General features: G+C 41.0%; 1 protein-coding gene across 2 annotated transcripts in view; it reads right to left on the bottom strand.

The window, feature by feature from the left end:
* Positions 1 to 27,264, bottom strand: part of cacna1ha (calcium channel, voltage-dependent, T type, alpha 1H subunit a) — a 647,795-nt gene that overhangs the window by 346,074 nt on the left and 274,457 nt on the right. For both annotated transcript variants that reach the window (XM_063059309.1, XM_063059307.1), the window contains exons 3-5: positions 21,975 to 22,087; positions 21,025 to 21,158; positions 10,331 to 10,428 (exon numbers count right to left, since the gene is read on the bottom strand). In XM_063059309.1, coding sequence (XP_062915379.1) covers positions 10,331 to 10,428; positions 21,025 to 21,158; positions 21,975 to 22,087 — 345 coding nt within the window. The remainder of the gene's footprint in view (positions 1 to 10,330; positions 10,429 to 21,024; positions 21,159 to 21,974; positions 22,088 to 27,264) is intronic.

Genomic DNA, 27,264 nt, shown 5'->3' with positions numbered 1-27,264 from the left:
TCTTATGGTCATATGGTCTAAGCAGAAAGCACCAGAGAGACATCCTGGAATGATCAATAAACCAATTGTTTGGAATCAAATGACCTTGCCTGTTGTCTCAGGGCTGGGTGTGTCTGCACCCACACCACCCCCATCCCTGGCATTCCTTCTCTGCCATCTGTCCCACACCCCTTCTGTGGCGCCCCACCCTCGTCATTCTCAACAACCTTTGCTCCCGCCGGATTTACAAACTGGCTCTCCGCTCCACACTGACAAATACAGTACTGTACAAAAGTCTTCTGAACCATAGCTCTACATAGGGAGTGTAAATTTAAAAATAAATTAAATAAATAGTGGGAAGAGAGAGCAAATAAAAGTGAGGTACTATTCGTGAGTTGTTCATAAATCTGATAGTGGAGGGGAAGAAGCTGCTCCTAAAATGATGAGCGTGCACCTTCAGGCTCCTGTACCTCCTCCCTGATGGCAGCAATGAGAAGAGGGCATGTCCTGGGTGATGGGGGTCCCTACTGATAGATGCCGCTTTTTTGAGGATGTCCTCAGTGTTGGGGAGGCCAGTGCCCATGATGGAGCTGTCTGAATTTACAATTTTCTGCAGCTTTTTCTGATCCTGTGCAGTGGCCCCTCCGTACCAGATGGTGAAGCAAATAGTTAGAATACTCTGCAAAGTATATCTGTAGAAATTTCCTAGAGTCTTTCCTGGCATACCAAATCTCCTCAAACTCTGAATGAAATACAGCTGTTGTCATGCTTTCTTCATAACTACATTCATATATTAGGTACAGCTCTTGTTGAAATTAATATTTTTTTATTTTAATGACCACAATTTCTTTGCATACTTTGATTTGAGTATTTGTCAATGTTTGAACCACACCAAAGTCACTCAAAGCCGACCACTAATCTTCACAAACACATCTCCCTTCATTAAAGATTGATTTCTAAAAACTTGTAAGGAAATAAGATTGTAATCCCTGGACGCAAACACGGGGAATTCTGCAGATGCTGGAAATTCAAACAACACACATCAAAGTTGCTGGTGAATGCAGCAAGCCAGTCAGCATCTCTAGGAAAAGGTACAGTCGACGTTTCGGGCCGAGACCCTTCATCACCCTTCGCCGAGAGCCTCTTCCTTCAGTTAGTCCTGACGAAGGGTCTCGGCCCGAAACATCGACTGTACCTCTTCCTAGAGATGCTGCCTGGCTTGCTGCATTCACCAGCAACTTTGATGTGTGTTGTAATCCCTGGAAATGATTGCAGGTTAACTATTTCCCATCCAAATTCAGGATTCAAGATTCAGGAATCTATATCATTTCCGGTACACAAGTGTAAAGGAGAATTGTTACTCTGGATCTGACGCAGCACAACAAAAAAATACAAGATAAAGAACACAATTATAATAATAAAATCAAGATAAATATAAATACATAAAATAGATTACAGACATAGATTGGTTGTATGTCCATAAAGTGATGCTAGGTACTGGAGTATCTGTACATAAGGTGACTCTGACAGGAAATGACAAATTAGTGGTGGTGGGGGTGGGAAGGGGTGGGCTTGTATGTGGGGGTGCTGATCAGCCTTATTGCTCGGGGTAAGTAACTGTTTTTGAGTCTAGTGGTCCTGGCATGGATGCTACAAAGGCTCCTCTCTGATGGCAGTGGGACAAACAGTCCATGAGTAGGGCAGTTGGGATTTTTTATGATGTTACCAGCCCTTTCTGGCTCCTATCTCTATATATCATAGAACTATGGTGGTTAATTACTTTAAAAAATAGTAAAAGAGATTTGGAGAGCTTCACTCAGATTTCTAAACACTCTGGAAGGGATATGATGACATCCAGTATACCATAATGTAATTCAAGTTACAGAGTTTAAATTTGCTGTTAAAGTTAGTGAGATCAATTGGCATTAGATTATCAGCTTTATTGGTTCTCCATTTTATGTTATGATCTGCTGCAGAACCCACTGGAGAATTCATCTTTCCTATTTTATATAGAAGAGCTATGAATTTGTATGCATAATTTACAAAAAATAAGCAAACCAATATGCACGTTGAGCACTTTCACTCCATTTGCAAATAGCAAGATTTCCTGATGGCTAACCATTTTACCTCCAACCCCCATTCCCATTCCGACATGTTGGTCCATGGCCTCCTCTCCTGCCATGATGAGGCCACTCTCAAGATCTCATATTCTGTCTGGGTAGTCTCCAACATGATGGCATGAGCATTGATTTCTCTGACTTTTTTAATTTCTCCCCGTCTCCCATCTCTCGATTTGCAGTCCCCACTCTAACTCTGCTCTCCTCAAATGCCTATCACCTCCCTCTAATACCTCTCCTCCTTCCCTTTCTCCCCTGGTCCGCTCTCCTCTCCTGTCAGCTTCCTTCTCCTTCTGTGCTTTACCTTTTCCACCTACCACATCCCAGCTTCTCACTGCATCCCATCCTCCACCTACCTACCTTCTCCCTCACCTGACTTCATCTATCACCTTCTAGCTTGTACACCTTCCCTCCACATCCCAACCCCCCACACACATTTTATACTAGCTTCTTCCCCTTTCCTTTCCAGTCCTGAAGAATGGTGTCGGACTGAAACATCAACTGCTATAGTCCTCTCCATAGATACCACCTGACCTGTTGAGTTCCTCCAGCATTTTGTGTGTGTTGCTCTGGATTTCCAGCATCTGCAAAACCTCTTGTGTTTATGCATGATGTAGATTGACTACAATGTCCACTTTATTCCAGCCTCATTCCACTGCTTTTGGTACTGCAGAGGTGTATTCACCAAACCACTACACTTGGTTCGGACTTCACATGCATTATAATGAAAGCACTCACTGTTAAAATCTCAGCCTTTATTTCTTTTATCTTCTATTGCATTGTTAAATTCTTAGGTAAGTGTAATTTAACTATAACCAGCAATGCTTAACTGTACATGTCACTGCAAATGTAGAACCAATTTAAGTTAGCATAATTAATGTTCAAAGGGATAACATAATTACCGGTGTTTCCAGGAACGAAGAAAATCATGTTCCATTTCCACTAACAACAGAAAAAAAACTGCAAAATGGGTAGCAGCAGAAGCATTATGACTGCATCGTATTTTCATTAAGGTCTAAATTGGTTTTCAAAATCTCTTCAAAGAAAATAAAATGGTTCTTTGCATTTGCTTCTTTCAATGTTGCACTTAAAAGAACACCCCAGAATAATAATTCAGCATGGACTAGATGGGCCAAAAGGCCTGTTTCAATGCCGTAGTGCTCTATGACTCCAATATCTAAGGAATAAATGTACTGTGTGGGCCTATTTCTTTTACAGCAATGAACCCCCACCCCCACTTTGCACAATGTATTGATCTGTTGTTTGCACATGCACTTTGTCTACCACGTACATTGTTCTCTCTCTCTTGCTCCAATGTGAATATACCAGTTAGAGCCATCTCCCGTATGCATGCTTTTATTTATTCAATATGTAGTTGTGCACAGACACAACAAATTGGTGACCAATGCGAACCTGTCTGTACAAACCTATCGCGAACTGCACTGACAACTACGGGACGAAACAGCAAGAGTTAAACAGCACGAGAAAGCTGTCACAGATACTAACAAATTCAAGAGTACAGTGCACAATAACAGTGAAAGACGCACTGAATTTAAAGTGAAAATAACGTAGTGATGGCTTCAGTCGGGAAACTTGATGAATTTGATAGCACTAATGAAAACTGGGAGCCGTATCTCCAGAAGGTGGAACTGTATTGTAATGCAAACAATATGGAGGAGCAAAAGAAAGCTCCTACGCTTCTTAGCTTAATGGGCCCAAGAATTTACAGTCTCTTACACAACTTAGTAACTCCTGAAAAGCCAGCAAGCAAGACTGTCAATGAAATTGTTACAATTTTACAAAATCACTTGAGGCCTAAACTGTTGGTAATAGCTGAGAAATTTAGATTTTACAAATGGCACCAGTCGAAAGATGAAAGCATTTCCGAATACATTGCAGAAGTCTGCAAACGTTCCCAGTACTGTGACTTTAGAGATGGACTTTCTGCTGCATTAAGGGAAGAGCTTGTTTGTGCCATGCATAGTCAAAGTGTCCCAGACAAGGTCATATAGAGAGAATGTGCAAGGCAGACAAAAAGCACAACCAACTGAAAACTCTCAAACTTAAATCTAAGCAAATGCATAAAGTTACTGAATGTAAAACAGATTCAGACAACATAGAGTCTGACAAAGATGAACTGTCATGCCTAGAACTGCATAGTATGGCTGAAGCAGATCACAAAATCATCTGGATCACAATAGATCTGTCTAGTGTAAAACTAAAAATGGAGCTGGATAAGGGGTCAGCTTTGTCCATAATTCCAGAAGCTGACTACAATGGACTGCTTCCTAAAATGCCATTACAGAAGACCTCAAGTGATGCTAAAGACTTACACAGGTGAAAAGGTGTCTCCCAAAGGCAAACTGAAGGTAAATATGATGTATAGAGGTCAAACACAGCAGTTAGAGCTTTATGCATTGTAAAGTGGAGGGCCAGCACTTTTCAGACGTGAATGGCTGAGAAAAATCCAACTAGACTAGCACTCAATCAAAGCTCTCAGTGTGACATCAATAGGCAATGGCAATGCTTAATGCTAATGAGAAGATGTTTGAGAAGGGGATTGGTAAATTCATAGGTATGAAGGCCAGAATTAAACTGGATGAAACAGCAACACCAAGATTCCATAAAACATGTCCATTGTTTTATGCACTACATCCTAAAGTGGATGCTAAAGTGCAGAGCTTAGAGGCATTTGCAATTCTCTTCAAGGTTGAGTGGAGTGATTGGGCCATGGCCACTGTCCCAGTGATCAAGAAAGGGAAGGCTGGAGCCGTTCGCATTTGTGGGGATTTCAAGGTGAGCGTCAACCCGGTGTTGAGTACTGTGCAGTATCCCCTGCCGTAAATAGAAGACACTTTTGCATCTTTGGCAGGCAGGCAAAGGTTTTCAAAGATTGACTTGTAACAAGCCTATCTGCTAACGGAGATTGAGGAGTCAAACAGGAAGTTCCTCACAACCAGTACTCACAAGGGACTGTTCCAGTATAATAGTCTTGGCTTTGGCGTCACATCACAAGCCTATCTGCTAACGGAGATTGAGGAGTCAAACAGGAAGTTCCTCACAACCAGTACTCACAAGGGACTGTTCCAGTATAATAGTCTTGGCTTTGGCGTCTCATCAGCTCCAGCAATTTGACAATGAGCAATGGACCAAATGCTCCAAGATATCCCAGGAACACAATGTTACCTTGATGACATCATTGTGACTGGCAAGAATGATGAAGAGCAGCTCCAGAACCTTGTTAAAGTGCTTACTAGGCTGAGTGAGTATGGTCTGTGCGCAAAGAGAGGTAAATGCGAGTTTTTCAAGAATGAAATTTCGTATTGTGGACGTCATTGACAAGCATGGCTTACATAGGTCACAAGAGAAGAATGAAGCAGTGCTACAGGCATCCAAACTGGAAAATGTGTCACAACTCAGGTCATACTTGGGCCTTGTAAACTACTACCACCGTCTTTTCCCAAGCATTGCTGCAGTGCTGCATCCATTGAACACACTGTTAGCAAAGTAGGAATGGTCAGAAAGATGTGAAAAAGCATTCATGGAAACAAAGAGACTAATAACATCTGATGAACTACTCACCCATTATGATTCTTCCCTGCCCATCAGATTGGTGTGCCATGCATCCCCTTGTCGTGTTGGAGCCATTTTGTCACACATTACAAAAGCTGGATCTGAGTGCCCGGATGCATTTGCTTCAAGATCACTGATGTGCATGTATATACACACAGGGAGGGGTGGCACCTCCACTGAAGGGGGCTTGTTATGTGTATTCCAGGGCATCTCACCCATCTTTGGTCCTCACCTGACACTCAGCTCTCACGTGTGTCTCCCAGTAGCTGTTTGCATGTGGCAGCGACCAAAGGCCCATACACCACTTCAACAGATGGGCTAATGACGGGCCTCATACCCTGGTGAGAGAGGGACACACCTGTCCTAGCATGTGAAGCTCTGGTGGATTGGGCAGGAGAGATCTACAGTGAGATCCAACAGCCAGGAAGGCTGTACTGCAATGCTCGGTGGAGGGCGAAGGGCATGACAAAGCACAGAAGACGTCACGGTCATCCACTGCAATCAAGGAAAGCCCCAGTTTGTGATGCTTGTTCCTACCACTGCTTCTGGATTTCTGAGTTTGAGAGAGTATAACAGTCCAGGTGCAGTGGCTTTTCCACTTTAAAAATTGTCCGGCACAGGTTCCCTGTCATCGTCAGGCAACCACCATATACAGACATCCCACCCTGCAAAAACTCATTTCAGGGAGGTATCACCACCATTTCAGGGAGGTAGCACCCCCACCCCCCACAACACCATATCCACCACCCCCCCCACACCCGTCGACCTCCAAGGGTGCATGTAATACTTTGTTTAGTGATTTTGTCTAATCTGTAAACCAAGCTGGGTATATGCAGCAAATGTGACATTAAACTATGTGCTTATATTATATTGCATTATCATGTTTATTCTATTACAACTTTAAGCAAGTCTACAGGGAGTTTGGCCTCATCACGTAGGACATCAATAGAGTAGCTCCTTAGCAACCAGCCAGCTAGTTTAAATGACATTAGCTATGCTGTAATGACACCTGTTAACCTCACCTCAACATGTCTTTTACATTTTAACCCACCGTGGGCAATAAAAAAGTCACTGTTACAAACAGTGCAGCGAGCAACACTGTCATGATTTTTGAGGTCGACTGTAAAGCCCGCCCACAGAGAAAACTTATAGGTCTACTTAGCAGGGGTCCCCAGCATTTTTTGCACCGCAGACCGGTTTAATATTGACAATATTCTTGCGGACCGGCCGACCGGGGGGGGGGGCGCGGGGTGCAGGGGGGTGTTAATCACGACCGGAATATAGGTGATAAGTCAATAGCATCATAACATTTTAAGTAAAGTTTGGATATTAAACACACAGCGCATATTTTCCCCGTATGAACATATAAAATCATTGCAACACACCAATATCGCTGAATCAGTGGGAGCTCTGGGCTTGTTTTCCTGCAACAACACGGTCCTATCGAGGGTTGATGGGAGACAGCGATACTCGAAGGGGGTTCCTTATGTCCAGTCTATTCCGCAATTTAGTTTTCGTTGCATTCATTGCAGAAAACTCCGCTTCCCAGCGATATGATGTTGGAAATGGAAGCAACATTTTCAGTGCTTTCGTGGCTATCTCAAGATATTCAGCCTTGATTTTGATCCAGAATGCCGGCAGAGATGTTATGTCAAACATACTTTTCAGCCCACCATCATTTGCAAGCTCGAGAAGTTGATCGTCTTCCCGCGCTGACATGGATGATGCGCGCGTAATGATCTTGCGTGCGTTCAAGTTCAACAGTGCGTGACAGGGAATGAGGAAAGGTGCAAATGACTCATATCATTTCATATCGCCAAATCATATTGTTTTCTCGCGGCCGGGTGGTTGGGGACCACTCTTAGCACGAAGAGAGACCAATCAGGATGCTCGCTCTCCCTCTCCCTCTCCCTCTCAAAAAAATCAATTTCCGGGATATTGTATATAATTTCCGGGCGTCAGGGAGCCACTATCGACATGCAGGAGACTCCCGGATCTTCCGGGAGAGGTGGGATATCTGCATATATATATATTTCTTATTATAAATTATAGATGTTGCACTGTACTGCTATCTCAAAACAACAAAATTTCACAACATATGCCAATGATATTAAACCAATTCTGATTCTCAACTGGGGAGAACAAACAGCATAGCGACAAAACTGGAAGAAAACATAAATAGAATAAGCTTTGTATAATTAAGTCATTTTTAGAACTGATAACAATAATACAATTAGGATTAAGATTCTCATCTAGTAGTAGGCTTTTTTGCAAGGTTACTAATAAACACATTGATTTGAATTCAATACAAAATTGTTTGTTTAACCCTTTTTTTGATATTCTTCATAATATTTTGCTTTTCGTGCAGAATTTGTTTTTGAGATCTGTGCTACTTAGTAATGGGTGGTGAACTGGAGATATGTCTCCACCAAAGGAAGTGTAAGGCGTTCCTTCCTAGCACCAGCCTTCTGGTTACCCCTGGGCAATGTGTAGCATCAGCTTAGCTCCCTGATTAGGGTCACATGAAGCCATGAGAGTAGGTGATGGATGGTCGTATGAGCAGCTGGTGCATATCACAAGTCCTGGTTATGCGACCACTGATGCCAGGCAGCCAACTTCTCAAGGATATTGATAAGGGCTGGAGTCACCCATCTTGTAGAGACACTGCCCAGAAGGTGACAATGGTCAACCATAGAAAAATTTGCCAAGAACAATCATGGTCATGGAAAGACCATGATCAGCCACATCATAATGAATAAGCTACTTAGTAATTCAGCTAATGTAATGGATCTAATAAAGAACTTTTCCAGTGTATGATACCATCATTCTGGCAGAATCTCAGTCCACATACAATGAAGATCATGATTATTACAACAGCCTTGGGATTGTCACCTCCTAAAGTCTGCAAAGTTTGGTGGGTTAACAAGGGGGTTTATTTATGAGCCAATTCTAGCTTTTATCTCATTTATTCATTTCTTTGATTTAGACAATGACATGATGGCAAAGCCAACATTTGTCACCCATCCGAAATATCCTTGAGGAGATTGTTGGGAGTCACTTCCTTGAACGGCTACAATCCTACTGGTGAAAGTACTCCAACCTTGCTGTTGGGTTGGGATTTCCAGCCTTGAGTCCCACTGATAATGAAGGAAAGATGATAAATTTCCAAGCCAGATGGTATGGGACTTGAAGACTTGAAATCCTGGTCCTCCTTAAAGTTAAAGGTGGAACAAATGGGAGGTGCTATAAGAGTGGCCAAGTTGAGTAACTGTGATGCATGTTGTAGATGTTGTATATTGCAGCTATCGTATGTCAGTGGTAGAGGGCATTACTATTTAAGGTGGTGAATAGACAATCACTGAAGTTGATTGCTTTATTCTCGGTGGTGCCAAGCTCTTGAGAGTTATTGGAGCTGTATTCACCCAGAGGGATGGAGAACGTCCCATTGCCCTCCTGATCTGAAGATTGAGGTCAGGAAATGAGATCCTCACCCAACCCAGGACCATCAGCAAAAAAAAAACCACCATCAGGCATGTACTCTTCTTGACACTGCCATCAGGAAGGAGGTACTGGAGCCTCAGGACCCACGCCACCAGGTTCAGGAACAGCATTACCCCTCAACCATCAGGCTCCTGAACCAGAGTGGATAACTTCACTCAGCATCACTCAACCCAAAATTGAACTGTACACCCAACCTATGGACTCACTTTCAAGAACTCTTCGATATTTATTGCTTACTTATTTATTATTATTATTGTTTGTTTTTTTCTTTTTACTACTTGCATAGCTTTTTGTCTTTTGCACATTACTTGCTTCTGCGTCTGATTGTGTGTGGTTTTTCATTGATTCTATTGTGTTTCTTTGTATGTACTGTGAATGCCAAAAGAAAATGAATCTCAGGGTAGTATAAGGTGACATATATGTATTTGAACTTTGAACTTTACTCTCATAGCAACAGTATTTATATGATTGGCCCAGTTGAGTTTCTGGCCCATCGTGACCTTTACAATGTTGACCACTCAAAGATGGAAATACAATTGAATATTAAAATTAGGTGGTTGAACCCTCTGTTATCAGAGATTTACAGCATCAAAGACTGCCAAAGGTTGTCTTTATTCCTCAAAGAACATAGACAGAACAGCATAGTATAGGCCCCTCAGCCCACAATGCTGTACTGACTGACATAAATCGACACCATAATCAGTCTAACCCTTCCCTCCCAAACAAACCATAACCCTCCATATTTCTTATATCTATGTGCCTATCTAAGAGTTTCTTAAATATTCCTAATGTATCAGATTCCACCACCAGTCCCGGCAGTATATCCCATTCACTCAACGCTCTCTATTTTAAAAAAATCTCTCATATCTCCCTTAAACTTTCCTCCACTCAGCTTAAATGGTTACCCTCTGGTATTGGCCATTGCTGCTTGGGTAAAAAGTGCTGGTTGTCCACTTATTCTATACCTCTTATCACCTTATGCACCTCTATCAAGTTGCCTCTCATACTGCTTCGCTCCTTTAAGTGGAGGAAGATGCAGCTCCGAGACCAAACCATGAATAAAACTTTGCAATAACGTCAATTCTTCTCCGCTCAAAACCAGAATCCAGACGGAAATAACTTACTCCAATATTGAAAATAAAATAAGATCCTAAACTTACTAGGAACTCTGTTAATGGCTCTTAACGGCCTGAGGACACGAACAGTTCGTATTGCTGAGAGACTCACATTGTGTCCATCCAGTGAATATTCCAGCATCCTGCAACCAACAAAATATTATAATATGAGTATCATTAAAAACAATGTGGTAAATCAAGTTGCAGAGGAATAATTAGATTTTACTTTTAACATATTTCTCTGTTTAATTGCTATAGTTGTCCATTAAAATGATCATTCAAGTTCATTGTCATTCAACCATACGCATTGTTGTTGTCCCTTTTCGCGCTTTGTGACACATTGGGCAGCATTTTTGCCGTTTGTTTAGCATTCGTCTGTATTTTTACGAGGCCGAGTTGCTAGCACAATGCTCAGCCCAGCACGGATGGAAGGCGTGAAAGTGAGTCAGCCAGATTTGAACTCGGGACCATTCGCCTCGAAGTCCAGTGATGATGACATCACACCGCCGGCCGGCATAAACCATACACTTGTCTACAACTAAATGAAACCTCGTTCCTCTGCGGCCAGGGGTTTCCAACCTGGGGTCCACAGATCCCTTGGTTAATGGTAGGGGTCCATGGCATAAAAAATGGTTGGGAAACACTGTACACAGAGAATAGACTGTGTAGTTACAACCCAGCACATACAGTCACAAAATAATATGAACACGTCTCAGAGTGGCATGGCCTGAAGATTGACAGGTTGACACAAAGTGCGAGGTGCGTGTTTATGTCAGACAGTATAATGTTACAGGCATTATTATAATTAAACAGTCGCATAAATATGTGAAACAGCGGCAATAAAAGATGAAGAGTGATCACTGCAGGATGCGAGTGTGTCTGGGAGTTGAGGAGTATTCATGATCAGTGACAGAAAATATATTATGTATATAGTTCAGGCACTGAGTCCACAAAGTAGCCCTAATCTACCAAAATCACAAACATCAGTCAAAGCACATTTATGGCAAATATCTGCTCCAACCATGGCCCGGTAATATTTCAGATTCTTACATAATAGCATCAACTGTACTAACCTAATAAAGAGAGCAAAATAATTTTCTTTTAATGTCAAAATAATCTATTTTTTGTTCAACAAAAATCCAAGGGGCCATGAATGTGCAACACAGGCAGTTCAAAGATGACCGGGATGTTTTAGTCTCTGACACTTCAAACAAGAGAATAAACAAATCACTTATCATGGACACTGGCAGGGTAGTACTTGGTCGCACCTCACTTGCAGTATTATGAGCAGTTTAAGGCCTCTAATGTGCTGGTATTGGAGAGGGTCCATAGGAGGTTCACAAGAATGATCCTGGGAATGAAAGGGTTAACATATGAGGAGCATTGGATATCTCTGGGTCTATACTCACTGGAGTTTAGAAGAATGAGGGGGGAATCTCATTGAAATTTATCAAATATTGAAAGGCCTAGATACAGTGGACATGGAAAGGATGTTTCCTATTAGTGGGCGAGTCCACGACCAGAGGGCACAGCATCAGAATAGAAGAACATCCATTGACAACAGAGATCAGGAGGAATTTCTTTAGCCAGAGGGTGGTGAATCTGTGGAATTCATTGCCAAAGACGGCTGTGAATGCCAAGTCACTGGGTATATTTGACACAGAGGTTGATAGGTTCTTGGGTAGTAAGAATGTCAAAGGATACAGGGAAAAGACAGGAGAATGGGGGTTGAGAGGGATGATAAATCGGCCATGATGGAATGGCAGAGCAGACTCAATGAGCTAAATGGCCTAATTCTAATCTTTTGTCTTATGGTCTTATACTAAGTATGAACTGCAACATAACACTCACTGCTGACAAAATATTTCATTACAATCATTGATGCCTGAAGCAACTTACCTATAATGGCAGAAAAGAGGCTATTTGACCCATTGGATTTGTACTGGCTGGTCAGGGAGCAATCCCCTTAGACCCAATTTCCCTTCTCCTTACCTTCTGAAACCCCTATATCGTGCAATCTCTCACACATGCCCAGCAATACCACTTGGATTCTTTTGCCATTCCTCTGAACTAGGAACATAGAATGTAGAGCATAGAACATTGTAGCACCGTTCAGGCTTTTTGGCCCTCAATGTTGTGCTGACCTTTTAACCTACTCTACGATCAATCTAACCCTTCCCTCCTACATAGCCCTCCATCTTTCTATTATCCATGTGCCCGTCTAAGAGTTTCTTAAATGTCCCTGACGTATCTGCCTCTACCACCACCACAGGGCGATCCACACACACAACTCTCTGTGATAAGAACTTACCTCTGACATCCCCCCTATACTTTCCTCCAATCACCTTAAAATTATGCCCCCTAATATTACCCATATCCATGCTGGTAAGACTCTGACAGTCCACTTGATCTATGCCTCTCATCATCGTGTACACCTAGGGGTATATAACTAAGGGGTAATTTCCATTAGTATGAACTTACCAACCTGTGGTTGGAATGAGAGACAAGCCCATGGACAGAATGAGCAAATTCCACACCCAAGGTTGGAACTGGACCCAGTTCTCAGGAGCTAAGAGACGGCAGACTATGCCTCCCAGCATCCATGCCTGTTACTGCTGTCCTGACGTAAGATGTGGTATGGTTCCATATGTGTCTTCTGACCCTTTTATGAGATCCTAAATTTATCATGAACTCTGTTAATGACTCTTAATGGTCTGAGGAATTTGACATTTCATATTGCTGAGAGACTCATACTGTCCATCCATTCAATATTGCTAATTTTCATATTGTTAATTTGCAAACCAAGACCAATAGGTACAGTATAATTAATTGATAGCCCAAACTCTTATTAGACCATATGACATACAGGCAGGACTTAGGTCATTCGGACCAATAAATCTGCTCTGCCATTCTGTAATAGCTGATTTATTATTCCTCTCAATCCTATTCTCCTGCCTTTTCTCCATAAGCTTTGAACTCTTACTAATCAAGAACAAATTGATCTCCGCTTTAAATATACCCAATGACTTGGCCTCCACTGCTACCTGTGGCAATGAATTCCACAGATTTACCATTCTCATCACCAAATCAATGACTTGGATACATGTCATTGATATTCAAACTAACATCACTAATACCACCCTAAAGTGTTTGTGGGTTAAACTATACCAAATATCGATCTTGTGTCACGCTAGAAAGAAGATCAGTAAAACAACGGTGACAAGTTAAACAATTCAATATATATATATGTAGGGAAAGAAATATATAATTCAAAACACGCTTTGCAGAAAGAATATACTTTAAGGACCATGAAAAGTGAAGAGAATTGCTTACCTTTTATTATACTTTTGCATTTTAGTTATATTGCCTCTTGGACCAAAATAAAGTTATTCTAAGAACATACACTTGAGAACGAAATTTTAAAAAATCAATAACTCAAAGTAAATGGGTTAATGTCCTCCCACTAAAATGCCAGAGGAACATCAAACAAAAATGTTAATCGCTTTTCTGCTATTATTGTCAACGAGTGATTTATCATCTGGTGCCTTCTTGAAACTACCATGAGGAATAAAATTCATTAGCTAAAAAGGGTGAAGAACATAATATGAAGCCTCTGCTTTAAATTTACCCAGTAACTTGAACAGTTCAGCCGTCTGTGGCAATGAGCTTCACAGACTCACTGCCCTCTGGCTAAAGGAATTATTCCTCATCTCAGTTCTAAAGGTACATTCTTGTATTCTGAGTTTGTAATCCCTGGTCCTAGACTTTCACACTATTGGAAACATCCTTTCCACATCCTCTGTAGCTAGATGTTTCAATATTCAATAGGTTTCAGTGAGATTACCCCCACATCCATTTCTCTAAACACCAGTGAGTACAGGCCTAAAGCCATCAAAAGCTCCTCATACTTTAAACCTTTCATTCACTGGATCATTCTTGTGAACCTCTCCAATTCCGGTACATCTTCTCTTAGATACGATGCCTAAAGCTACTCATAATACTTCCAATGTGGTCTGACCAGTGCCTTATCAAGCCTCACCATCCTTGCTTTTATATTCTAGACCTCTGAATTAAATGCTAACATTGCATTTGCCTTCCTTACTACTGACTCAAACTATAAGTTAACCTTTAGGGAATCCTATACTAGAACTCCCAAGTCTCTTTGCACCTCTGAATAATGAATTTGTTCCCCTTTAGAAAATAGCCTACACCTTTATCCTTTCTACCAAAGTGCTTGACCATACACTTCCCACACTCTATTTCACCTGCCACTTTTTCTATTCTCCTAATTTGTCTAAGTCCTTCTGCAGACTCCCGGCTTCCTCAACACATCTTGCCCCGCCACTCATCTTTGTTCATCTGCAAACGTGGCCACAAAGCCATCGATTCCATCATCCAAATCATTGACATATAACAGGAAAAGGAGTGATCCCCTGCAGGACACCAGTCACCGGCAGCCAATCAGAAAAGGTTTCCTTTATTCCAAATCTTTGCCTCCGGCCGGTCAGTCAATCTTCAGACCCATCTTAAGGCAATCATTGACAGTTGACGATGAACAGTTCTCCTAACCCAGTTTAGGTGGCTCCAGCAAATAAGTGATCCAATGGCAAGTTGTCAACAGAAACCATTCATAGTGGGAAGAGCTTAATCATTGTGAAGAATATTGATGAGGGAGCAAGTAGTCATAAAGCAATGCTGGTCATAGATCTGATGCCCCACAAGGTTCAAGGGGGTTTAGTGAATTAGGATTGCAACTTTCTAAGAAAGGATCTCTGCAGGGAGAAACTAAGCTACCATAGAAACCATAGAAACTACAGCACAGAAACAGGCCTTTTGGCCCTTCTTGGCTGTGCCGAACCATTTTCTGCCTAGTCCCACTGACCTGCACACGGACCATATCCCTCCATACACCTCCCATCCATGTATCTGTCCAATTTATTCTTAAACGTTAAAAAAGAACCCGCATTTACCAACTCATCTGGCAGCTCATTCCATACTCCCACCACTCTCTGTGTGAAGAAGCCCCCCCCTAATGTTCCCTTTAAACTTTTTCCCCCCTCACCCTTAACCCATGTCCTCTGGTTTTTTTCTCCCCTTGCCTCAGTGGAAAAAGTCTGCTTGCATTCACTCTATCTCTTCCCATCATAATTTTATATACCTCTATCAAATCTCCCCTCATTCTTCTACGCTCCAGGGAATAAAGTCCTAACCTATTCAACCTTTCTCTGTAACTGAGTTTCTCAAGTCCTGGCAACATCCTTGTAAACCTTCTCTGCACTCTTTCAACCTTATTTATATCCTTCCTGTAATTTGGTGACCAAAACTGAACACAATACTCCAGATTCGGCCTCACCAATGCCTTATACAACCTCATCATAACATTCCAGCTCTTATACTCAATACTTTGATTAATAAAGGCCAATGTACCAAAAGCTCTCTTTACGACCCTATCTACTTGTGACGCCACTTTTAGGGAATTTTGTATCTGTATTCCCAGATCCCTCTGTTCTACTGCACTCCTCAGTGCCTTACCATTAACACTGTATGTTCTACCTTGGTTTGTCCTTCCAACGTGCAATACCTCACACTTGTCTGTATTAAACTCCATCTGCCATTTTTCAGCCCATTTTTCCAGCTGGTCCAAGTCCCTCTGCAGGCTCTGAAAACCTTCCTCACTGTCTACTACACCTCCAATCTTTGTATCATCAGCAAATTTCCTGATCCAATTTACCACATTATCATCCAGATCATTGATATAGATGACAAATAACAATGGACCCAGCACCAATCCCTGTGGCACACCACTAGTCACAGGCCTCCACTCAGAGAAGCAATTCTCTACCACCACTCTTTGGCTTCTTCCATTGAGCCAATGTCTAATCCAATTTACCACCTCTCCATGTATACCTAGCGACTGAATTTTCCTAACTAACCTCCCATGCGGGACCTTGTCAAAGGCCTTACTGAAATCCATGTAGACAATATCCATTGCCTTCCCTTCATCCACTTTCCTGGTAACCTCCCCGAAAAGCTCCAATAGATTGGTCAAACATGACCTACCACGCAAAAAGCCATGTTGACTCTCCCTAATAAGTCCCTGTCTATCCAAATGCTTGTAGATTCTGTCTCTTAGTACTCCCTCTAATAACTTACCCACTACCGACGTTAAACTCACTGGCCTATAATTTCCCGGATTACTTTTCGATCCTTTTTTAAACAACGGAACAACATGAGCCATTCTCCAATCCTCCGGCACCTCACCTGTAGAGAGCAACATTTTAAATATTTCTGCCAGGGCCCCCGCAATTTCAACACTAGTCTCCTTCAAGGTCCGAAGGAACACTCTGTCAGGTCCCGGGGATTAATCCACTTTAATTTTCCACAAGACAGCAAGCACCTCCTCCTTTTCAGTCTGTACAGTTTCCATGATCTCACTGCTTGATTCCCTCAATTCCATAGACTTCATGCCAGTTTCCTTAGTAAATACAGACGCAAAAAACCTATTTAAGATCTCCTCCATTTCCTTTGGTTCTGCACATAGCCGACCACTCTGATCCTCAAGAGGACCAATTTTATCCCTTACAATCCTTTTGCTCTTAATATACCTGTAAAAGCTCTTTGGATTATCCTTCACTTTGACTGCCAAGGCAACCTCATGTCTTCTTTTAGCCCTCCTGATTACTTTCTTAAGTATTTTCTTGCACTTCTTATACTCCTCAAGCACCTAATTTACTCCCTGTTTCCTATACATTTCATACAACTCCCTCTTCTTCTTTATCAGAGCTGCAAAATCCCTTGAGAACCAAGGTTCCTTATTCCTATTCAATTTGCCTTTAATCCTGACAAGAACATACAAACTCTGCACTCTCAATATTTCCCCTTTGAAGGCTTCCCACCTACCAATCACATCTTTGCCAGAGAACAACCTGTTCCAATCCACGCTTTTTAGATCCTTTCTCATTTCTTCAAATTTGGCCTTCTTCCAGTTCAGAACCTCAACCTTAGGACCAGATCTATCCTTGTCCATGATCAAATTGAAACTAATGGTGTTATGATCACTGGAACCAAAGTGCTCCCCTACACAGACTTCTGTCACTTGTCCTAACTCGTTTCCTAACAGGAGATCCAATATTGCATCCCCTCTAGTTGGTCCCTCTATATATTGATTTAGAAAACTTTCCTGAACACATTTTACAAACTTTGTTACCTTCTGCTTTGTGTGGGACAGGCGGCCCTGTTATGCTAAAGGAGATGGGACATCTGCAAAAGCAGTGACTCCTTAAAAAACTTTTGAATTTTGTTAACAATGTCTGGAAAATATTGGTGAATATGCATCAATACAAACAGGGGATCCCATTTTAGCAAACCCACTGCTTTCTTTTTCTTTAAGTTACATTGAACACGGACTTTCAACGTTTGATCCTGTTTCCATTTAAAGTAGTACAATCAACAATAATACACAAGGCTGGATATGAAATTGGTTAAAGGAACTTGTTTACAAATTATTTTTGTAATATCATGTCTCATTATACTGTAATTTAATTGCAAAAGAAGGTTTAGGTCTGTAATCCACCATACATATGTTATTGGGTTGTCTACTTTTATGAACGTTAGTTTGTATTAGATTTACAAAAAGCAATTAGTTGATTAAATAGCTGGGCAATCGTGACAAATGGATTCTAATGTAGGTAATTACTGAGTAGACCCCATTATCCTGTGAAAATCATTGTCAAAGTTCGAGTCAAGTCAAGTTAAGTCACTTTTTATTGTCATTTCGACCATATACTGGTACAGTACACAGTAAAAATGAAACAATGTTCCTCCAGGACCATGGGGTTCAAAGGTTTTAAGTAAATTTAGTGTGTCACCATATAAGATCATAAGTCATGGGAGCAGAATTAGGCCATTCAGCCCATTGAGTCTACTCCTTCTCAACTCCATTCTCCTGCCTTCTCCCTGTAATCTTTGAATAAGACCATAAGACATAGGAACAGAATTAGGAGATATAGAAGCGGAATTAGGAATACACTAGAATTAGAATATACTACCCTGAGATTCATTTTCTTGTGGGCATTCACGGTAGAACACGACAGAACCAAATGCATTCCAGTGACAGTCAGAGTATGTGGGACGCAACCCGAAGAAGAGGCAGTGTGCATGTATCCTTCTCCTGCTCGAAATAGTTACGAGGAATTTTATGGTACCAATGTTCCCTCTGCCCCAGTTATACCACAGTCACACCGCAGCAGAACATAATAGATTTCTGTGAAAAACCCTTCTTATAAAAGGCAGAGTTAAGGATGGTGCAAGGGACACAGCAATCCTGCACAGAGGACGTGCGGTACAGATTATGGAGAGAATGTGGGTAGATGTTGTGGAAATCAGTTCAGGCGGTCTGTTTGTGTGCCTGTAAGAACTTGAGTACCAGTTAGGTAACTGTCTGCTGGGTGAAGACATTACATCACAGATATGGAATTATGGGTGCAGACCTTTGAAAAAAGAGGGGCTCCAAATGTGATTGTATTGGGTTCACTGTCCACAAAACCCTAAACTCAAAAGCAGCCCTATCTAACATAGGTATCTAAGAGTACCTTCACTATAGGGAGGTTACACTGCATCCACCTACTCTTCAAAAACTAGTTCATTTCTGGTTATTCTCCATGGCGGGTTTAGCAGCCAATACCAGCTGTTTGAGTGGTGCATCACCCCTCCCTACCAAGGAGGAGACACTTCCAGCTAGTTCAAACTCAGTTCATTTTCCTTTTAGACAAGTAGCTACATTTAGCCAAGTAGCTCTTAACACTGAATTAATTCCACAATATGGACTCACGGACTGCAAGACCGTAAGACATAGGAGCAGAATTAGGCCATCTGGCCCATCGAGTCTGCTCCACCATGGCCGATCCTTTTTTTCATCTCCTCCTCAACCCCAGTTCCCGGCCTCCTCCCTGTAACCTTTGATGCCATGTCCAACTTATGTTCTCAGTATCATTTATTTACTTATTTATTTACTGTTATTATTGTTCCAATTTTTTTTTGTATTTGCACAATTTGTCTTCTTTTGCAGATTGATTGTTTGTCCACCTTTGAGTGTAGCTTTTCAGTGATGCAATTGTATTTCTTTGTCCTACTGTGAATGACTGAAAGAAAACAAATCTCAGTGCGACATTTGCTCACTTTGATGATAAATTTACTTTGGAATTTTGAACTTTAACACAACTAACTATTCTGCTGCTATAAAAATCATTGGTAGCATCTACAGGAGGTGCTGCCTTATGAAGGCAATATCTGTCATCAAAGGTCCCCACCGTCTGGACGAGTCATCTTCTTGTCGCTGTCATTGGGAATGAGGTCGAGAAACTCGAAGTCCCAGGCTCAATAACAGTTACGTCACTTCAACCATTTGTTTCTTGAACCAAGCGCACAAGTCTCATAATTACCTCAGCAGGTAGCACTATGACCACATTATGCTACAATAGATGTTCTTTTTGTTCTAATTGTGTTATTTCTTGTATAATTTATCTTCTTAATTTATGCATTTTCTTGTGTATATTGTATGTCTGATGTTGTTATAAACATTTCATTGCAGCTGTATATACATGTACTTCTGTACATGGCAACAAACTCAACGTTTGACTTTGGTGACTTTCCAATGGTCAAGTACTTACATCTCACTGGTGTGACTGGTTGCAGCATTCTTAGATATGGAGTTCTACAAAAAGAGCTCCTTCTGTGCCAGCATACCTCTGATTTAGGGTAAGCAATCTCCCTTTACAGATGCCCATCATAATGGAGGCCCCTTGGGCATCCTGACCTGTGGGACAACATCTCCCACACCTCCTGCTCCTTCCTCTGTACGTTACAGTTCAAAAGCCCCACACTAGTAAACATTCCTGGTTCCAGTAAGGAGAATTCAGGCGAGAACAAAGTGAGGACATTTGCCACTTATGTGTTTACGACAGACTTAAATGCCAAATAAGATGGAAGAGTGGAAAGTACTTCAACCCGATGTTTGGACGCTGATTTAGGCGCTGGGCCAGATTGAAAAGGTCAGGGTGTGAGGGTCTGAGGCAAGGGACAGACCGGTTCAGTTCACTGCTCTGCGACGTTTACTCTGCTCTGCATTGAACAATGGACCCCAGACTCTCCTTGTGGGTTTCAGTTCAGAACATTATTCGCTAATAATTATTGTTTGCATGACTTGCTTTTTTTGCTCTCTCTGTACATTGGGTCTTCTTTTTTATTATGGGTTCCCTTGGGGTTTCTTTGCTTTCTGGCTGCCGGATAAGAGACAAATCTCAAGTTCGTATAAATATATATATATACTTTGAAAATAAATATACTTTGAACTTTTGAACTAACTTTTTTAAAATCCATCAATCTGTTATTAAACGTCCATTAATCTATAGGACAACGCGGTAGTGTAACGTTATTACAGCGCCAGTACCCAGATTCAATGGCCGCTGCTGTCTGCAAGGATTTTGTATGTTGTCTCTGTCGGTTTCCTCCGGGTGCTCCGGTTTCCCCCAACATTCCAAAGACGTACAGGCCAGTACGTTAATCAGTTGTATGGGTGCTACTGGGCAGCGTAGGTTCATTGGGCCAGAAGGACCTGTTGCCGTGCATATCTCTGATTAAAAGTGCTCCACCTGTAGATGCAATCATGACCTTCATCCCCATGAGATTCAATGAACATGCTGTGCACAGATTTCTATTGAATGAGAAAATGAATTACTAACCCTGCCATTACAATGAAGAAATCCAGACGATTCCACGTATCTCCCAGGTAACACTTTTGCCCAAATATCCCAAGGGCCACCATCTTCGTGACCATTTCCACAGCAAAGAATGCAAAAATAAAGTCATCAAAGGCCTGATGGTTTAAAAAGAGTTTTAACACATTTAAATTCATGCAAGATCATATTATTCTTATCTTGTAATATTCATATTAAAAAATTCTTCTCTCATATTACATGTTAAATTTTTCTACAAAGGTTTTGCAAAATTGTAAAATCATGATCGTGTCTACTTTCATAAATTTAGTTTCATCAAATCAAAACAATTATCTTGTCTTTTGCATTTCAGAATTATGCAAGCAGCATTTAGTAACCAGTCTCTGAACAGCTAACGCATGTGTTAAAAACAGTCACTTTCCCCAAGCAGTAAGGCTGGTCGACAGTTCCACCCACTAACCCACCCCTTAACAATCCACACCACCTCTGCTTTATCATTTCCTGTTAGAGTCACCTTATGTACAGGCACTCCTGTGCCTAGCATCAGTTGACTTATATACAATCAGTTTATGTATAGAAGCTGTCTTATGTGTTCAATTTATTGTGTTTTCGTATTATTGAGTACCTTACCTTATTGTGTTTTTTTTTTGTGCTGCTTCGGATCTGGAGTAACAATTATTTTGTTCTCCTTTACACCTGAGTAGTGGAAATGATATTGAACAACCCTGAGACTTCATTTTATAAAAACAAATGTGGGAACTTTTACCTGAAGCATTCAGATTTATTGAGCTTTTTTTATGAATGTGTTCTTTATCATAATGTGCTTTTTAGTGCCACTTTGAATGCAGAGTAAGAATTATTTTTTTCTCTCCTTTACACTTGTGTAGTGGAAATGATATTGAACAATCTGAAATCTTGAATCTTTATTTTATAAAAACAAAGGTGGGACCTCTTACCTGAAGTATAGTACACCTTTCAGACTGACATTTCACATCTTCACATGGCTGAAACATTCCCAATGTGACACAATTCAACAGGATAACCAACATGCTGACATGCTCGAACCATGTAAATCACCAAGTTAAGGACAATGAGCAAATCATAAATGGAAAGTAGATTGACAAATCCAAAGCAAATTACTCTGAGGAACAGATAAGATGAACTTAAGACCATAAGACATAGGAGCAGAATTAGGCCATTTGGCCCATCAAGTCTGCTCTGCCATTTCATCATGGCTGGTTTATTATCCCTTTCAACCCCATTCTCTTGCTGTCTCCCCATAACCTTTGACGCCCTTACTAATCAAGAACCCATCAAAATCTGCTTTAAATATGCCCATTGACTTGGCCTCCACAGTCGTCTGTGGCAATGAATTCCACAGACTCACCACTCTCTGGCTAAAGAGATTCCTCTTCATCTCTGTTCTAAGGAGACATTCATCTATTGTGAGGCTGTGTCCTCTGGTCCTAGACTCCCCCAGATTAGGAATTGGGTACTCTGGTATCCTCCCACATTCCAAAGACTTTCCAGTTAGTAAGTTAATAGGTCATTGCAGTTTTTCCTGTGATTACACTAGTGTAAATATGTGGGTTGTGGCTCATTGGGCCAGAAGGGCCTGTTTCTCAAATTAAAAGAAAATAAAAATATAATCCCAAACAACTACAAACTGGGAGAACGGAATTAAACCAGCGGAAGTAAGCGAAAGGAACACTGACAGAACAATGTTGAGTTTTTCCTCTGATAGTTCCAGTGGGTTAATTATAATTGTCTGAATTAATCACAAAAAAACTAATGACTTTTTAAAAAGAATCTCAAACTTAATGAATCCCACTTACAGTGTATCCAATGCATTCCAGTAAAGCCTGCAGATAGAAGTGCAAACCTTAACCTCTCATTTTCTTTTTATCTTTCACTCTTGCCATCTCAAATTTCGGCAAGAGCTCTTTGGAGAGGTAAAGAGAGCAGATTAATTAACTGATCAGAAGTTGTGCTTTCCTTGGCTTTTTCAAGTTAAAGAACTTTTCAAGCACTGCACCACAGAGTTATAGAAAAGTACAGCACAAAAACAGGCCCTATGGCCCATCTAGTGCATGCCGAGCCATTTAAACTGTCTACTCCCATCAATCTGCACCAGGACCATAGCTATCCATACCCCCATCATCCAAACTTCTCAAATTGAAATCAAGTTCTCATGCACCACTTGTGCTGGCAGTTCATTCCACACTCTCATGACCCTCTGAGTGAAGTTTCCCCCCATGTTCCCCTTATACTTTTCACCTTTTCCCCTTAACCCATGACCTCCAGTTGTAGTTCCACCTAACCTCAGTGGAAATAGCCTGCTTGCATTTACCCTGTCTATACCCCCTCATAATTTTGTATACCTCTATCAAATCTCCTCTCAATCTTTTACAATAAAGGGAAAAAGTCCTCACCTATTCAATCTTCCCCTATAACTCAGGTCCTCAGACACAGCAACATCCTTGTAAATCTTCTCTGTACTCTTTCAATCTTGTTTACATCTTTCCTGTACGTAGGTGACCAAAACTGCACACAATACTCCAAATTAGGCCTTACCAATGTCTTATACAACTTCAACTCCTGTACTGAATGCTTTGATTTATGAAGACCACTGTACCATAATCTTTTCTTACGATCCTATCAACCTGTAACGCCACTTTCAAAAAATTATGGACCTGTACTCCCATATCCCTTTGTTCTACCACACTCCTTAGTGCCCTATCATTCACTGTTTAAGACCTACCTGGCTGATTCTACCAAAGTGCAAAACATCCCATTTGTCTAAATTAAATTCCACCTGCCTTTTTACCAGCTGGTTCAGATCCTGCTGCAAACCATGAGAGTCATCCTTGCTGTCTGCTACACCCCCAGTCTTGGTGTCATCCACAAATCTGCTGATTCAAATGTTTTCACTAATCTCAGGTTATCGTTATTCTCTTCTGCTATTCCCATATCTACATACCTCAAACCGATTATTCATGGCAAGGTGAAGAATTTTCTAACATTATTCCTAAATTTACTAGTTTTTACCAATGTCACAGGAGAGCAGAGCATCTAGACAATAGGTATGGCTGTCAGAGGCCTTTATACTCGAGCGATCACTCTTTCTCTATCTCCCTCTATCTCTCGCTCTCGATGGGGGTGGAGGTGGAGTGTCTGCAAGTTCTCGAGTTGAGTGAGCTTGTATAAGCATCTCTTCCGACTGTAATATCAAAACTGTGATCTGTTCATCTCCCTTCTTGCTGTGGAAGGGGAGACAGCTCTTTCTCCCGTGTGTGTGTGTGTGTGTGTGTGTGTGTGAGAGAGAGAGAGCGTGTGCCTGTGGCATGTCAAACTGTCGGGTGAACAATGGTTTTTGTTGAACTGCAGATCATGGTCTGTCTTTTGGGGCTTTGCTATTGATTGCTTGGTGTGTGGTAGGTCCTGCTTCTTCCTGCTGGAACAAGTGGGAAGAGTGGAGAGGGGAAGGGTCGATGCTTTACTGCTACTTGTGTTTTGGAGGGGGAGGGGACATTGGGGTTCTATCATTCATTCTTTGGGGTTTTTCTGTTTTGTGGATGTCTGCAAAAAGTAAGAATTTCAAGTTGTGTACTGTATATATTTCTCTGATATTAAATGGAACTATCGAACCATAAATTCTGTAAAGTATGTTTAACTACATCATTTGTATGAAAAAGGGCTCTATAAATAAGTTATTATTATTATTAGCATCACTTGCCTTGCTGAAATGGATTAGAAAATAGAAGCATTTCTAGTCTACGTTTATCTATATTATTTGCTACCTTATTTACTTCTGTATCATCACGTTTCTGTCACCTTTTGTATATAGCTGCTGCCAATTGCTAATTTGGATGACTTAACGAAAGAATGACTTAGCCACCATATTTATAGATGTTTTTGATGTGCAAAGGTAACTTTTCAGCCTAATTGAGTCTGACTAATTGCCAACTCTTAGTCACCAGGTGTAGAAAATTAGTAATTACTTTTTTCCCAATTGTCAGCAAACGAAAGGTACTGTATCAGCAGGTTTCAGAGTGTGTTTTGAAAAACTGAACTAACATTTACATAAAACCTTGCATTTTAAGTATTGTTTTAATACATTTACTGAATTCTATAGAAGGTGAAAATGAACTTGTTATTTTTATGCTAGCACGACAAAATTTTCTTATTCACATAATACATGACCTAATTTAAAATATCCTTTCAATTTCAAAAAGATCATAAGAAAGACGACTGAGTTAATAAGTGTGAAAAGGCATCTTAAAATATTCCATCAGTATTGCTGATTTAACAGCTGCGGTGCATCCTGGAAAATTAGTAAATCTGCACAAACCAAAACTCATAGGCACTCTCCCCCAGGCAAAATGATTAAAGTCTAAACGCAAAAGAGCAGATGCTGGAAGCACCCAGTAGTTCAGGAAGTACATGAGAAGGGATAGAGAATAATTATGAAGAAGGGCCATTCAACTAGGCTGACTTTGTTTTTTTTCTCTTTCTCTCCACAGATGCTGACTGACCTGCTGAGTATTTGCAGCTTTCGCTGTTATTATGTCAGATGCCAAGATTCAGATTTCTGCCTTTCACTGAATTCCACATGCAGAATGACGACTCAAGTGTCCTTACATAGCTTGCGATGCACTAGCGTTTTCTAATGGTTAAAGCCAAAGTAATATCTTTACGTAAACTGAGCAATAGTAATCAGAGGAGTGCCTGGTTTTAAACCCAGACTAATTTTACCTTCAAGTGAAGTGCAGAATTACGAAGTGAAGGACTGAAAGTCTCTGGGTTTCCCCCCATACTCTACTGCCCCTTCATACTTTAACCCCAATTCTGGGACACCCACACCCCCCTTCCACTACCCCATCTGCGGAACACACACCCCCTCCCCCTCCTGTATCTGGGACACTCCAGGTCAGGAGATTATGAGACTGAGTTTGAGTGACTTGACCTTAACAAATATAGGCCAACACTTTGGTACCTTGCAAGGGATTACATTGGACATATCATTCTTTGGAGTCAGTTGTGGACTCATCCCCAAACAGTGAATGCAAAAATTCCCATTTGAAAGGGAGTCATAGATACACTGTATATAGCTAAAACCTTAGCAACTTTATGCATTGCACTGCCTTGCTGCCGCATAAAAACACAAATTTCATGACATATGTGAGTGATGATAAACCTGATTCTGATGTGGGTCTCTATTGTGGACTGAGAGTGGGAAGGGGACAGGGAGAAGGGAATCATGGTTGGGAAAAGGGGGAAGGGAGAGGGGAATCATGGTTGGGAAAAGGGGAAGGGAGAGGGGAGGGAGCGGGAAGCACTAGAGAGACATTCTGTAATGATCAATAAAACCAATTGTTTGGTATCAAATGCCTTTGCCTGGTTTCTCAGGGCTGAGTGTGTCTGCCCCTGCCCCTACACTCCTTTTCTGTCACCTGTCCCACACCCCTCCCATTACGCTCCATGCTCGCCATTCCCAACATCCTTTGCTCCTGCCAGATTTACAAACGCGCTCTCTGCTCCATATTGACAAATATAGTACTGTGCAAAAATCTTTGGCACCCTAGCTATCATATCTGCCTAAAATTTTTGCACAGTACTGTAGCAATCCCAAAATTAACATTTTGATCATAGTTTATTTAGTCAATTTTACTATGTTCTTTATAGGAATTTGCTGTGCAAATACTATCTGGTAAATTTCTTATAATACAGAAGTGACTACACTTCTAGCATACTTTCCAACTATAAAAAGCTTTAGGAGGTTGTGGGAGGTATGTTAAAAGCACTGTTAAAAATACAAGCCTTTCCTTTACAGAAATACAAACCATCCCCCTGAACAAGTTGTAAAGCTAGCACATTCAGAATGTTCATGTCATATTATCAGGCATGAATCAAAAGGGCTTGAATTAACAAAACTAATCTTTTGATTCTCATCCAGGTTTCCAATTAATTATTGCATGTTAAAACAACAGTCTTTACAGCAAACATACTCTAGCTGACTGAAAGACTAACATAAACAACTGAAAGAACATAAACAACTGAAAGAAATGAACTCAAGGTAATATATGGTGATATATACCTTATATAATAAATTTACTTTGACGCCTTGGAATGAGATTTCAACCGGATGTGTCCATCCAGTTTCTAAATTAGTGCAATTTCACCAATGACTTACACAATTTGCTTCAGGTTAAAATTAATTTGAGATCATAAATGAAGCCATCACCA

Source organism: Mobula hypostoma, chromosome 9 (assembly GCF_963921235.1).
Source record: "Mobula hypostoma chromosome 9, sMobHyp1.1, whole genome shotgun sequence".
In the NCBI taxonomy this organism is placed as follows: domain Eukaryota; kingdom Metazoa; phylum Chordata; class Chondrichthyes; order Myliobatiformes; family Myliobatidae; genus Mobula; species Mobula hypostoma.
This window is presented reverse-complemented; position numbering and strand designations above follow the sequence as displayed.